The following is a 14,301-nucleotide window of genomic DNA, read 5'->3' on the forward strand; positions in this document are numbered from 1 at the left end:
TGTTTCTTCATTGTGTCAGTTTTCACCTGAACCTTTTTATGTTCAACCTTTAGTCACATTCAGCCTTCAGTCTTTTCATCTCTTAGCTTAAGGTGGACTTTCTTCACTTTCATGTAACAAGTCTGAAGTTCATTTTATCTTACTGCTAAACTTTTGAAGCTATTGAAAAATGTGAGATTTCAGTCATAGTTACAATAATTGAGAATGTTGTTAAAGCAGAACTGGAAATAGTTCCAGAGATGATATTAGACATTTTGAAATCTTCACCAAAATAGTTTATTTACATGAATGAGGTTGGGTTTAGCTGCTGCATTATATAATGTGAGTTCAAGCTACATCATTTTCTTCACGCTCACCTAATGAGCTAAATCCTGAATAAACCTAAATCCTGCAGGATCCCGTTCCGGACCATCGTGGTGAGCCTGCTGTCCCATCAGGTCCTGCTCCAAAACCTCTATGACATCCTGCTGGAGGAGTTTGTCAAGCAGCCAGAAGGTCACGACAGGGTCACCCCTGTCACCTCTGACCCCAGCAGACCCACAGCAGGCTTCCTGCGCTACATCTCCATGACTAATTTAGCCATAATCCTGGATCTGCTGCTGGACTCTTACAGGTTACTGCATCATGTGCTATATGGATTTTGTTAATCTTGCTGGTTTACAGGATGCAAAAGGACAGTTAATGGTAAGATTCTAATGTTGGTCAGCTTTACACCGAGCTCACCAAACTGTTGATATCTCCTTCTGCAGGACAGCACGAGACTTTGACACCCGACCGGGTCTGAAGTACCTGCTGATGAAAGTGTCAGGTGTTTGTGGGGCAGCCAATTTGTACCGACAGTCTGCCATGAGCTTCAACCTGTACTTCCAGGCACTGCTGTGTGCTATACTCAGCCAAGCAGACAGCATGACCGCACAGCAGGTACCAACCAGCCACCAAAACATTTTAGAGATACTTTCTGACATGTAGCAGCGGAAAGGCCACAGAGTTCTCTAAAAGAACAAACCTGGAGCTAAAAGAAGCGCAGACATACTGGACTAACATTGATTATGGACAGAAACATGTCTCCAAACAGATGCTAATGCTGTTCTGGGGCTGTAATTGGTAACTGTTTGCTGGACGTGTTACCAGCATCAGAGAAAATACACATATCAAGTGTGAATAATCTTCAGTTTGAAGTTTTCAGATTATATTTGTTTTATATGAGAAATGTTTTGTTTTTTGTTGCTTTTTTACTATAATTTCAGTTCTGCTTTGTTTTGGTAGGTGTAACTAAAGAGGTTCAGAACAAGTATTTATATTTGGAGCAAGTCCATCACAAAAATAATATTACAATACTGCCAATTAAAATACTGATTAAGTTAATTTATTAAACCTAATAATCTGCACACTTTAGCATATTGACATCTAGAAACACTGTAATAACCATGTAGCAATAGCCACCGTGTCACTAGTGACAAAAAGTCAAAACTCCGCTTCACATTTGAGCCTTTCATTATGTTCAGGTGAAGAGGATCCTGTACGAGGAAGAGGAGGGTAGCTCGGACTCCTCACATCCAGGCTCTGGTTCCTCAGAGGATGAGGACATCTTTGAAGAAACAGCACAGGTGATACACACACACACACACACACACACACACACACACACACTCAGCTTCTGTTTTACAGTAACAATGGGTGTATGAAGAACAGTGATGTTTTTGTATATCAGTGACTGTGGTGATGTGTTGAACTGTTTTACACTTCCTAACAGAAAAACTCCTCAGACAATGATTTGATTTCTGTAGACAAAGAAAACAGTGAAGGTACACTTGTGGGTCACAGTACATCACAGGAACGCACACAAACAAAAATGGACAGTTTCTCTGGATTAATCCTCCTGTTATCTACATCCCTCAGAAAGTTTCCTGAACTTTTCAGCCTCCTAATGTAACAGGAAGAGACACGTGTTGTTGTGCTATCAAAAATCATGTCATCCACTTGTCTGCCCCCGGCAGGTTAGCCCACCTCGCGGTCGGGATAAACGTCATCAGTGGCGAGCATCCATCCCGTCGCTCAGTGTGCAGCCGCTGGGCAGCGCCGACTGGGCCTGGCTGGTCAAACGCCTCTATAAACTGTGCATGGATCTGTGCAACAGCTACATTCAGATGCACCGGGACTTGGAGAGCACGCTGGAGGAGGCGGCGTTGCTGAGAGGAGCAGCAGGGGGAGGAGACCACGTCTTCTTCCTGCCTCTCTTCCAGTCGGAGGCTTCCACCCCGACGTCAGCAGGTGGGCTTTCAGCCCAGGGAACACCCTCAGAGGAAGGCGGGTACCGGTGTCAGATGGCAGACACGAGTGCAGCGTCACCAGGAGACACACCCACACCCAGCCCAGGATTCAGGTCTGACTTCAGTCATATTATACCTCAGATGAGCCAGATTTATTGTGTTCATTCCACGGTAGTGAGTTGTTAACAGCAACGTGGTGTCTTGTTGCCTGGCTGGTGCAAGAGTGACTAGTTTGTGTCAGGTGGCGCACAGAATGAAGAGCAGCTCATTATCCTGGAAAGCATCTGCATTTGTGCTGTGGAGTCACAGTGTCAGATAGAATCAGTGTCCTCTGTCTTCACAGCTGCACAGGCAGTCTGCCCCACCACTGCCGGACTGGAGGAGAGAGGAGGGACCCCGGCGTCCCAGCCAGCTCAGTAGGAGGAGGGCCTGGTAGCACTGGACCTGGAAGGAGAAAGGAATGGTGGGAAAGCGCCGGGAACAAACTCTACGCCATCGCCACGGACAAAACCATCAGTAAGCTGATGATGGAGTACAAACGCAGGAAACAGCAGCAGCAGCAGACGCAGCAGAGCCACGTCAACCTGTTCATGAAGGAGCAGGGCCGGATGGCGGCAGCCGGAGGGGGGGTTGCTGGGGGGAGGGGAGGGCCCGTGGGGGCACAGAGGACCCCACAGCAGCTAGTGGACCAGCAGGAGCCCCCTCTGAGGCACTCGGTCAGTGCGGGACCTGAGGTTCTGAGGCAGGAGAAGAGGCCTCGCTCGGGGTCCACCATCAGCTCCCACAGCATCTCACTGAGGGACTCGGAGGCTCAGATACAGGTATGGTGTGCAGCCGGAGAACAGTCTCAGCTGGCAGGTTGACATCATAAACACTCTGCATCCGACCAATACAATAACAATCATGTAGAACAAGAATGAAGTGACTGCGTCCTTTGTCAGCTCATTTCAGTATGAATATCAAAGTGCAAGTTGAAGAAAGGAGTTTAAGCTTTAGACCCAAATAAGATTTATGCTAAGGTAAAGATGTTTTTGGTTTAGGATTAAGATCAGAGTTAACTTAGATCATGTTTGGTTAAACTAGGATTAATAGTAGGAACTAAGGTTTGTGTTTAACATTGAAATGAAGGTTAGTTTTGCACTAGGTGAACATTGTACTCCATACAAAATCAGATATTAAAGAACTGTGAAGATGCCTGACAAAACAACCCACATCCACTCAGGCTCACTTTTACAAATGAATGTGAAGGGACCTCACATGTGTAGTCGATACAATACATGTGTCTGAGACAAACACCTGTTTGTGTAGTGAGCTTTGTTGTGGGAATCATCTCTCTGCAGGCGTGGACCAACATGGTCCTGACAGTCCTCAACCAGGTCCTCCTCCTTGCAGACTCCTCTTTTCTGGCACTCCAACCAGCACTCTACCCCTGTCTCAGCCAGCTCTCCTGCCACGTGACTGATGCTCGAGTCCGCCAGGCTCTGCGTGAATGGCTGGGTCGTCTCGGCAGACTCTATGACATCCTCATGTGACACTGTGGCAAAGGACACGGACGGTCGGTCAGTGAAGGATGTACACAGACAAAAGATAAGCTCAGTCAATGCAGTGGACTTGTTCAGCAGCGCCACTGGGCTGTACGTTGCTGAATGGTTTGATTGGCTGATGATGCAGGAAGTGAAATGTTAGGCCGTGACATCATCATGTCACAAACAGTGAAGGGTTTGACTTGAAACTGTAACATGAACGTTTTATTATTGTTTCTTGCAACTTGACTGGAGTTGATGTCCACAAACAAATCATGCAAGAGAGTGCACGCGCGCACACACACACACACACACACACACACACACACACACACACGCTGTGTCAATGCTTTTAAATATGATTTTCTTTATCAGTTAGGAAAAACTGATTTTCAGAACTGATCCTAATTTTGACCCTGTATTGTCACAGCATCACAATATAAATCATAGCCTGACCTGAATGTGGATGCAAACATAGAAGTGCAGAGAATTGTGGTTATTGTAGTCCTCTTGCATACATTTTCCTTTACTGTAGCAACATGTTTGTGGTACCCTGTGGAGTTTCTTTGTTTAGAAGGAGCTACTGGACATTTACATTCATGGTACGGCTTCATTTCTGGGTTTGCTTCTGTCGGTGAGTTTTCCAACTTGTGGTCTGTTCTGTCTGAGATGTTTCACTTGCTCAGTATATTCATCTTTACGGCTTCTGTTCTATATTCATGTGCTAGTAGAGCATGAGATACAGTCAGAACAAAACTTTGCTTTGCACCACAAGTGGCCAAAAACATCACAGAGCACCTTAAAGGAAATAAATGTTTCAACAGCCTTGGGCCGAAAATGTGAGGGGGACGTCCTGTGCACGATCATTGGCTGACAGCTCATCTGAGAAATGTTATTACTGCTGGCTGGGCATAAACACCACAGCACTGTGCACCAAAGATGATGCTAAGAGAATCCTAGAGATCGCTAGAGAAAAATGTCATTGTATAGTCAGGTCACTGTGTTTTAAGTTGAAAATACAAACAAGACATGGTGTTAAATTTCCTTTTTCAGAATCAGAGTGGAAACATTACACTGAGTGGACACGTGAGGCTGCTGAGAATCAGTGTTTTGCATTTGATCTGACTGATTCTGTGTGAATGTTTGTTGCTGACATGCATTTTCTATAGCTTTAAATACTGTGCGGTCTCTAAGTTATTCAGCTACAACTGAATGTCTTTGTTTATTGCTCACACCTGCTCAAATCTTCTGCAGTGACTGTTTTACTGGGTATTTATTTAAACCAAATATAACATGCATTATGTGTGTTTTGATGCTTAATGCCTTCTACACACTACGGTATTTTGGCTGTTTATGCACATATTTATGAAAATGCTTTATTATTTAAAATGTGTCATACTGAGCATATTCAGTGTTTATGGAGGAGCTGGTTTTCACATTGATGAGGTTCATACTAACCAACACTGTACCACTAGTCTGAAAAGGAAGCTTTGTCACTGGGGTTTGTTGTTAATGCCAAACATTCATCTGGGTTTTTAAAAGGGTCCTGTAGGATTCACAAGCATTTACATCAGCCACCTCTGCCGCTGCTGCTGTAACAGCAGTGAGAGAGTGAGAGCAGTGTTGGTGTTCAAGCTGTTGGAGCTGGTTAAACTTCTACAAAGTGCATTCAGGTGCAGATAAGTGAATCATTAGGTGGAGCCTAATGATTCACTTATCTGTTTCTCTTTTTTCTCTAATTGAATCATCCTGTTGGTCTGTAAAATGTCAGAACCTGAGCGCCGAGGTGATGTTTCAGAAAATGTCTTCACCAGCCCAGAACACAAAGATACATTTGTTTACCATTCCAGAGAAAATCAAACACTTGTTACATTGGAGAGCAGAGTCTTTGGCATCTTTGCTTTATAAACAGGTTAAGTCAGCTGGATTTAATGTGCTGTCCAAACCCAGATCCATGTTCCATTACATTTCTGATGACCCACTGATCCTGAGTGTGCGACTCCTGTGACATCAAGACAGATATTGGACTCAAAACTTTGAAACATAGTTTAGCAAGATGACGTGTTATCTTGAGGAGTTCAGCCTGTGAAAACAGTTGTATAATGCTTTCAGTGGCTCTGGTGGAGCTTTCTAAAGCTTGAGAAAAGATCTCAGCCAGTTTATAACCAAATGGCCTGCGTTACAAAGTGGGACTTGGGTAACGTTGGACTAGATTCATGTAACGGAGGTTAAAGTTTAGACTTATGTTGTTATCTTCTCTATATTTAATGCAATGTTGTATTTTCATTAGTGTCCATTTGAAGATGGTTTGTGTGAAGCTGTTACTGAAATGGCACAGCTGTAATAATGTGTGACATAATGTATGTGCAGTATCGCTGCAAAACACCGGCTTTCTACAGATTCATGCAGGTCAGGTTGGCTCTTTGCTTCCTTCGCTCCCTCAGACCGAGATCAGCAGGTCAGCTAATGTTGTGACAGTCATTTCTAAAAGTGTATTTTTTCTGCTTTTGATATCTAAGACAAGCACCTGTAATCTTTCCACCTGTTGTTTCCAACCTGCTCTTGGCTTCCCCTTTTCCTCCTGAGCTCGGTCTTACAGCTGTGTAACTGCAGTGTGTTTAAACAGCTTCTCCGACAGACCTGTCTGCCCTGTGTGCTGCACAATAAAAGCAGTTTGTCTCGTATGTGTTCTGGTCTGTTCCGTAGTCTGAACCTCAGATCTCCACCTGCTTCCATCTCGGTCCCTTCAGAGGAAAAACAATGAATTGTGGGAGTTTGGGTTTTGGTGCTGCTCATTACACTACAAATACTCACACATCTAACCACCTGATAGTGCAACAGCAGACCTCATCATGAAGCCCACACAAGTCAAGGCAGGTATTTGAAAGCCCAATATAAGTGACTCCCTAGGTTTTACAGGCAAGAACATCATTAGCCTGATCCAACAGTGTAGTACTATATAAGGAGAGGAGAGCAGTCTGAGGGCGTGAAAAGAGAAACACCTGAGCCAGTACAAGTCTCAAATGGCGAGGAAGCTCTCCACCTGGTGAATATTCCAAACCAAGTCTGAACATGCTCCCTCACTCAGCACCTGGGTTATTAAATGTCATTATTATCTGGATTGCAAGCTAATCATGACAAATCTGTGCAGATTCTCAGTCATCCAGGTCATAGTAAACTGACATTCTTTTTTTTCAATCATGACAAAGGCTTTACCAGCACCAGCCACACCATCTGTCTCAGGTCACAATGTGGTGAAGACATCCTTATTGAAATCAAATCTGAGCAACACACGGCTCATGCATGATTCTGGTGAGTGCTGGATTATCCCCCCCATGTCATTCATGCCATTTTTTCATTTGTGACATGCATACAAGAAACACGTGCATGAAAAAAGCCACACGTCTATATATTTAAGAGCATGAATACACACGCAAAGTTCTCAAACTGCACAGAAAACCATTCACAGTTTACTGGAACCACCTGCATGTCAGTACTTGCCCCAACACTGCAGACTGTCTTTGCAGAGAAGAAAGCAGCTGGCTCTGGTGAAGGAAACGCATTCAGAGTGAGGTCCTCCAGCTTTCAAAGGTAAGGCCTGTGTTGCATTACTTCTCTCATTCTAGCGTACACTAAAATGTAAACGTAGTGACACAGAACAAGGGAAACGGGAATGTAAATGAGAATGCAAACTGACAAATCACTGACACCATAGGAGTGTGACTGTATAGCGTACTACAGTACACCGTCATCCAGCCAGTACTGCTGGTTTACTAGAAGAGTTGTTCTTTATGGTAGGTGTACTGTATTTGTGTGCATCTCACAGCTTTAGTCACATCACTGAACACTGTTCAATATGGAAAAACACTTGCTCCCTTTTCAGGTTTTATTCGGAACAATGGAATATTCCTACGCTACCACCAGCTCACCATACATGAGTTACGTTTATAGCAACACCACTGAGGTCTGCTCTGAAAACAACAACAAACCTGGATTCATCATGGATGTGATGACCATCATAATCATTTGTATCAGCCTTCCTTTGACCCTAGTGGCCATCTATGCTGTTTACTCTCTGGTGAGTACATTATGACAGACTGATTTCTTCTGTCTGAGTCTTGTCTCTGGTGCAGTTGATCTGGCCTGGAGGCTGGGTGTCAGGGGCTGACACACAGTCTTGTAATGACCTGCAAATTTACTCCGTAATTTAAACGTTCATACCCTCACACTAGTCAGAAGTCATGTGGAGCTCCAATCCAGCCTTCTCCTAAATTGTTGAGGTTAATAGTGCCATTACAACTCAAACAGAAACACCAAGTACATCACAACTCAGTGAACAGAACTATTTATTTGTTTTCTTGTTTTTTAATTAGCAAACAGTAAAGGAATGCATTGTATTTTGTAGACATTCGTGCAGAGAATGAAGCCTACTGATCTCATTCACCTCCAGTCCTTTCACCTACTGCCACCGTGAGGCTCATGGTTTTGATGTTTGTGAAGTATATCAACAAATATTGGATGGCTGTCCATGAGAAGTGATGCACTGTCACCACCAAGTCAAATTTGTAATTTTACCAATACTCTGGTTTGTGACTAAATCGCTGAAAACCAGGGACACAGTTGCTAACACGTCAGTAAATCTGGAAGAATGTACAGTTCTGGCTGCAACTACTGGGCAGAACGTGATGCCATCTTTGGGAGGAGGTGGAGTCCAGAACATGTTTACAACTGCTTTGTTTACTGTTGCCATTGTTTTCCTGTAGGTGCAAAAGGATAGTGCTGCTCCCATCTATGTGATCAACCTTCTTGTTTCTGACCTCATTCAACTCTGCTGTATGAGCATTGAGATGGCACAGTCTAAGGAGGATCAGATCCATGAGGTCTTCTTCCATATCTACTTCTTTGGTGTGATGGCCAGTGTTGGCTTCATGGTGTGTGTTGCCCTGGAAAGGTAGCTATCTGTTTGTGTATGGAGCTCCTCCTGTGTCTGAACAGTTGTTACTCTGACACTGCTCAGCTGTGTGTCTGTCTTGTATTCCAGGTATTTGGTCATCGCCTGGCCATTGTGGTACCACTTCAGACGGACCATCAAGATCTGTGTTGGGGTCTGTGTCGTGGTCTGGACCCTTCCATTTTTCTATCTCATCCCTGTCATTTTGGATGTTAATTTTCAGGTCTCACTAACTATCTTTGCCATCTTCTTCCTGCTTCCCTATCCCTTGTTCATATTCTTCTTGGGTGGGACCCTTAAAGCCCTGTCCGCTGCCAGCCGTATCCCCCCTGATGAAAAACGACGAATTGTTGCACTTTTGGTCCTGGTGCTGCTGATTTACACGCTGCTATTTCTGCCCAGCATTATCTGGTCCTTGATAAAAAAGACCAGAAATGACAGGGTCTTCTGTTATCTGTCTTACACTGTTATCAAGTTCAGTCCCCTTGCAGATTTGTTTCTGTATGTTTTCCTTAGGAAAGGGGTTGTAGACAAGCTTTTGGCCTCTCTGTGTTGTTGCAGAATAGACACGAATTATAACAGCAGATCAACAATATGAATGATGACAACATGCACACGTAGGCCTAGGGAGTTGTCTTCCTATGCTGCAAAGTCAGGTTCAGTCAGTCAAAGCCCTGTTGCTGATGATTTGTTTTAAAGGCTGGAATAGGAAGTTGAAGGTGACGAATAAATACTGTAGGCCTGAGTTGTGGGGGGGCTTTGCAATACCTTCATTTTTATTATTATTATTTTTTTAATCTGATTGAAGGGTGTCGTACTCTGTACAAATTTTAAAATGATTTCTGCTTTTGGGCTGTACAAATAAAAAGTGACTTGACTTGAATGTTTTACCTGGTTAGACACAGTCACATAAGGGTTAACATGTCAGCATCATGTGTACTTGGACCAAAACCCCTGATCTTTACTGTACAGTACAACTCTGCAACTTTTAATCAAGAATATTGACAACAATTTGTATTTATTCTTCATCCTGAACAAATAAGCTAATCTTCACACCACTATTTCCCAAACAAGCATTTAAAGGATCTGAGCTTACATGTATAGTATAATTCCACTCAAATGGTTGAAGACCCAAGTTAGTGACACTCTTCCTCTTCATGAAAGTTCTGAGAAATATACAGAAATGTCCTCATTTATTTGCACAAAAGAGAGAAACATTTATTGAGCAAGTCTTTGCTCTGGTAAATGTATTTGCTACAGTAGATGGTAAAACGTCAGGATGCTTTCTATTTGCATTGTGTGTTACACGTTATGCTGCTATTTGTGGAGACTAGTAGTAGAAAGGTATGTCATTCATGCAGAAGTCAGGCCGCAGGCTCTCGTACGTGCAGTCAGACGTGTCCAGAGCACAGCGGCCACAGTGGCAACTCAAAGCCACGGGGTAGCTGACAGTCGGGTCCACACCAGGAGGACAGTCAGGAAACTCAAAGGTCTTGTAGTACCAGTCTCGGTACGTGCACACATGCTGGTACACATTACTGAACGGTATCTTGATGACAGGGTCCTGGAGGGAAGCAACAATAACAAGGTGTGTTTATTCCTGAAGCATCATACGAACCTCTGCAACACTAGACTACTGTCGGAGCCCAGCTGTGTCTCCAGTCAGCAGGTGCCTCAGTGATCACATTCATTTAGCAAGTCACTTCTCATTTCCCTCTTTCAGTCCATTAACCCACAGTACCTTGGTGATGCAGTGACCACTGCAGATGGTTGTCTCCACTGGGTGACACTTTGGACAGCCCTCCTTCTCCAGAGACACTGTCTGGTTGATGAGCTGGCAGGGCGGCAGCTGGAAGGCCGCTGGTGATGGAGGGTATTACAGTTTGGTTCAAATACTGTACATCACTCACGGTATCTCTTTGTGCAAACATTGGGTTCCTGCTAACACAGTAGCTCTGACTGAACTGTTTATTACACACTGCTGAAATCACAGCATGGGGAATATTTACAAAAACACAACACACTTTTTTTGGTGTCCATTTAATGTTGATGTGACAGTTAGTCTAATTCATATGCCGGCCTGTCATGTACTAATATATACATATAATTGTATGTTTCATTGCATTTTAAATTTTATATATTTGCCCTTTTTTAAACTTAAGTTTGAGTTCAAAGGTCGTGTAAATAAAAGAAATATTTAGGAAATATGAAGTCTCCACTTTGTTACATCTGATAGAAGATACAATAGTACACAGAAAAAATCTGTACACAAATCTGGGTTTATTTTAACAGATGGCTAACTTGTCTTTGCTGTAAATATCTGACATTATTAAACATTATAGTCCAATGTAGTATAGGGAGAGAGACAGTGTATCAGTGATTTTCATGTAGGAGTACAGCCCTGTTGGTTCAGAAGATGTTTATGAAGGACAAAGGTCACTTAATGCTTGTTTGAAGTCAAAACCAGAACCATCTTTTTTTTTTCTTCCATCTAACCACTGAGTAAAAGTAGCTAAAAATGTAAAAATAAAATTCTGATTGAGTTAGAAGAAAGGTTTATTTTCAGTGAAAATTAAAAAAAAACTCAGCTCAGTATAATGAAAACTCTCATGCAGTATTTTCTTATTTACCAGCTGGAGCCAGAGGCCAAATGGAGGATGAGGCTCCCAGAAACAAATCAATCATCAGGAGGAACATCACTCTGCTGACTTGTGCTGCCATCATCCTGCAGGAGACAAAGTGGGTCAGTTGTTAAGCAGTTTATAGGCCATTAAAAGACATTTTTATTACAATATTAAAACTATTTAGTTTATTTTGCATGAGAAAGTTCTGTATTTCATTTTTCTTCTAGGTCAATAACTATTTCATACTGACTAACAGGGACAACTGCAGTCTTCATTGCTTGCTGTAAACATTCAGTAATACAGTAAATATTACTTTAATTCTTCTGAAACACCTTGGGCATATTAAAAAACAAAATGTATGAATAATTGGTATGAATAAGATTAATGACCAGGTGGGTGTTGGTGTAACGGAGCCTGTCTTACCTCTGTGGTGTCTGCAGCAGGTGTGCCGATGCTGCCTGTCCTGCTCAGTCTTTATACAGCACAGAGGAGCCTGGTATCCAGGATGAAACCTGTTTGGTGTCAAACTGCTTCAACCTCGATGACCTGTTTTGGTTCAGAGTGTACGTTATATGTAGTACAGATTTAATCTTTATTTAGCCAGCGGATTAGTATCACTTTGCATCCTGTTACACACAAATGAGCAGACAACATATCATAGTATTACAAGGCACCTTTGGAAGTTCAATGCTTTGCTCAGGGTCAAGTGAGGAGGGTCTAAACTCATATATCAGTGTTGGTCTATGACCTGAGGCTGAATTTTGTTTATTAATTTTATCATTGAAATCACAACCAACAAGGGGATAAATAAAATTGCTGCTAAGCAGTAAAGGGTGGCAATTGATATAGTCAGTTATTATACAAAGGATTCAAATCTCCCATTTAATTTTATTTTCTCTATCCTAAAATAACCAATTTAACTTGTATTCCTAATGGCACCGACTTCTAAAATTAATTGTTGTGTTGATTTGGCAGAAGTGCTTATTTTGGAATTAACTTTTATTTTGTAGGATGATCTATTAATCTGCTGCTGCTGGGGGAATAATCCTGTTTGATCAGTGTGGGATTACTGTGACATGTGGATTTCCTCTGGACATGGTTCATTTTGGGCTTTGACCCTGACAAGTGAAGGTGTTTTCATTGGTTGTGATGACCCAGTCTAATTCAGTTTTCTGTTTGACCCGTGGTGGAAAAAGTACTGTTTACTTAAGTGAAACTACTGTGTGCTTAAGCAAAAGTAGAAATACCATATCTGAATTACTGCTGGGTATCTGATGAGTTTCCCATGATGGATCAATGAAGTTTTATGATTAAACTATTTTGTTTTACTCATCTGATTCAGAAAATTAACTAAAGTTTTCAAATAAATGTAGCTGAGTAAAAAGTACATTATTTGCCTCTAAAATGTAGTGAAGTCATGGATAGAAAATAAAAATACTCAAAGTACAGAATAAATAAAATCAATGAATACAGTGACATCTAACAACATCGTTTTGGCATTGTTTCAAATGCAGAAAGGGTTCGAATAAATCTGCGGACAAATATTTAGTTTTATAGCTTATTTAATACCGCTATTTTCCGCTGAACCTAAGTAGGCCTATTTCAGTTCTTCGGAACTATACAGCAGCAACCACTGTTTGTAATCAGACACCAATGGGGAACGGACCCATTCGGAAGGTATGGCGCATGCGCAGAACGCAGTGTGGCAGTGGCCGCGGTTGTAAGAAGATATTGTTTTATTTAAACGTAAATTCATTGTAAATTTTGCACAGAGAAACCACGCAGCGGTGCAATGGCAGGGGAAGAAGAGGAGCGCAAGAAAAAGGCGAGTGCGTGAGGAAACTTTGCAAGGTTTAAATTAAAGTGTCAGAAGAAGAAGAAGAAGAAGTTGCCGTCAGGTTTTCACAAGGTCGTCCGTAGCAACTAACCTTCACATACTAGACTTACTACGTTTTAATGGTTGTTCTTGACGCCTCCTTGTTGAGGCCTTCGGTTAATCAGCTTTTAAAAGCTAAAGTTGAGTATTTCCTAACAAAGTAGTTTTAAATGCTTTTGTTTTCAAATGTGTGTCCGTCTTGTGGGTTGATATTAAGAACTGACCAAGTCACCGAATTTTAATCTCAGGATAATTAACGATGTTGATCTTAAATCGATTAGTGGTTCGGTAACACTTGCTACATCAGACATGGTCAATTCAGGGCAAGTCTCGTTGGAAAACCTAATGAATAAAGGTTAACTCTGGTTCAGATGCGGAAGTCTCGTCGCTTAGAGTTTGTGGAAGTATTTTCTTTAACTCTATATCCCATCGAAAAAATCGGCTCACACATTATTCAGACAAAGTGGCTATATTTCAATAAAGCATCGACAGGTTGACGTTTTTGTATTTGCTTGTTGTAACTATAATGTGTAACTGTACACAGGCTCCAGCTGATACTGAATGTATTCACTAAAAAACATGCACACTCTGCTCTCTGGACATTACATTCATACTAACATGTTATATCGGGGCCTCCTTCAGGGTTTCAAGCTGCTGGGGATCCTGGATGTCCAGAACACTCCGTGTGCTAGAGAGGCCCTCCTGCATGGAGCTGGAGGCTCAGCCGTTGCTGGCCTGCTCCACTTTCTGGTCACCAGTGAGTCTTACCTGAGTCTTGACCTGCCACTCAGCTTTTAATGTATCGATCTCAAAAAGGTCACTTCATTTTATTGCTGTTCTGCTGTACAAGAAATTATGCATAAAGTCTTGCTGTGTCCACAGTTTAGCACATACAAATTTGCAGTGTTGCCTTTTTCTGCCAGTGACAAACGCTATTGTAAGTGGTCATGGGAAGAGTTCGTTTATAGTCTGTGCTGTTGTCTGCAGGTCGAGTAAAAAGGTCTTTCGACGTGGGATTTGCAGGCTTCATGCTCACCACACTTGGGTCCTGGTAGAA

The 14,301-nt window shown here is 42.4% G+C and overlaps 4 protein-coding genes across 8 annotated transcripts in view; 3 read left to right on the top strand and 1 right to left on the bottom strand.

The window, feature by feature from the left end:
• The window catches only part of arfgef3 (ARFGEF family member 3), a 33,339-nt gene extending 26,862 nt beyond the window's left edge, over positions 1–6,477 (top strand). For all 3 annotated transcript variants that reach the window (XM_020606657.1, XM_020606656.1, XM_020606658.1), the window contains 6 exons: positions 395–613; positions 750–921; positions 1,506–1,607; positions 1,998–2,383; positions 2,614–3,091; positions 3,611–6,477. In XM_020606657.1, the coding sequence (XP_020462313.1) occupies positions 395–613; positions 750–921; positions 1,506–1,607; positions 1,998–2,383; positions 2,614–3,091; positions 3,611–3,802 (1,549 nt within the window). In that variant the 3' untranslated portion in view covers positions 3,803–6,477. The remainder of the gene's footprint in view (positions 1–394; positions 614–749; positions 922–1,505; positions 1,608–1,997; positions 2,384–2,613; positions 3,092–3,610) is intronic.
• Positions 6,478–7,691: 1,214 nt separating this feature from the next.
• LOC109963830 (G-protein coupled receptor 4) lies at positions 7,692–9,674 on the top strand. Its single transcript, XM_020606706.1, has 3 exons — positions 7,692–7,871; positions 8,557–8,744; positions 8,835–9,674. Exons 1-3 carry the CDS (start codon positions 7,692–7,694, stop codon positions 9,340–9,342), a joined length of 876 nt encoding a protein of 291 aa, XP_020462362.1. The 3' UTR covers positions 9,343–9,674.
• Positions 9,675–9,922: 248 nt separating this feature from the next.
• On the bottom strand, positions 9,923–11,895 carry lhb (luteinizing hormone subunit beta). The gene is made up of 4 exons (XM_020606699.1): positions 11,792–11,895; positions 11,375–11,469; positions 10,486–10,604; positions 9,923–10,308 (listed from the first exon to the last, which is right to left on the bottom strand). Exons 2-4 carry the CDS (start codon positions 11,466–11,468, stop codon positions 10,075–10,077), a joined length of 447 nt encoding a protein of 148 aa, XP_020462355.1. The 5' UTR covers position 11,469; positions 11,792–11,895; the 3' UTR covers positions 9,923–10,074.
• A 1,082-nt stretch (positions 11,896–12,977) lies between these two features.
• The window catches only part of cox20 (cytochrome c oxidase assembly factor COX20), a 2,506-nt gene continuing 1,182 nt past the window's right edge, over positions 12,978–14,301 (top strand). Inside the window, exons 1-4 of one of the 3 annotated variants that reach the window (XM_020606701.1) lie at positions 12,995–13,045; positions 13,141–13,197; positions 13,887–14,001; positions 14,232–14,295. In XM_020606701.1, coding sequence (XP_020462357.1) covers positions 13,022–13,045; positions 13,141–13,197; positions 13,887–14,001; positions 14,232–14,295 — 260 coding nt within the window. In that variant the 5' untranslated portion in view covers positions 12,995–13,021. Of the gene's footprint in view, positions 13,198–13,886; positions 14,002–14,231; positions 14,296–14,301 lie in introns of all 3 variants that reach the window. The other 2 variants (XM_020606703.1, XM_020606702.1) reach the window with 2 other exon arrangements.

Source organism: Monopterus albus, unplaced genomic scaffold (genome assembly GCF_001952655.1).
Source record: "Monopterus albus unplaced genomic scaffold, M_albus_1.0 scaffold80.1, whole genome shotgun sequence".
In the NCBI taxonomy this organism is placed as follows: Eukaryota; Metazoa; Chordata; class Actinopteri; order Synbranchiformes; family Synbranchidae; genus Monopterus; species Monopterus albus.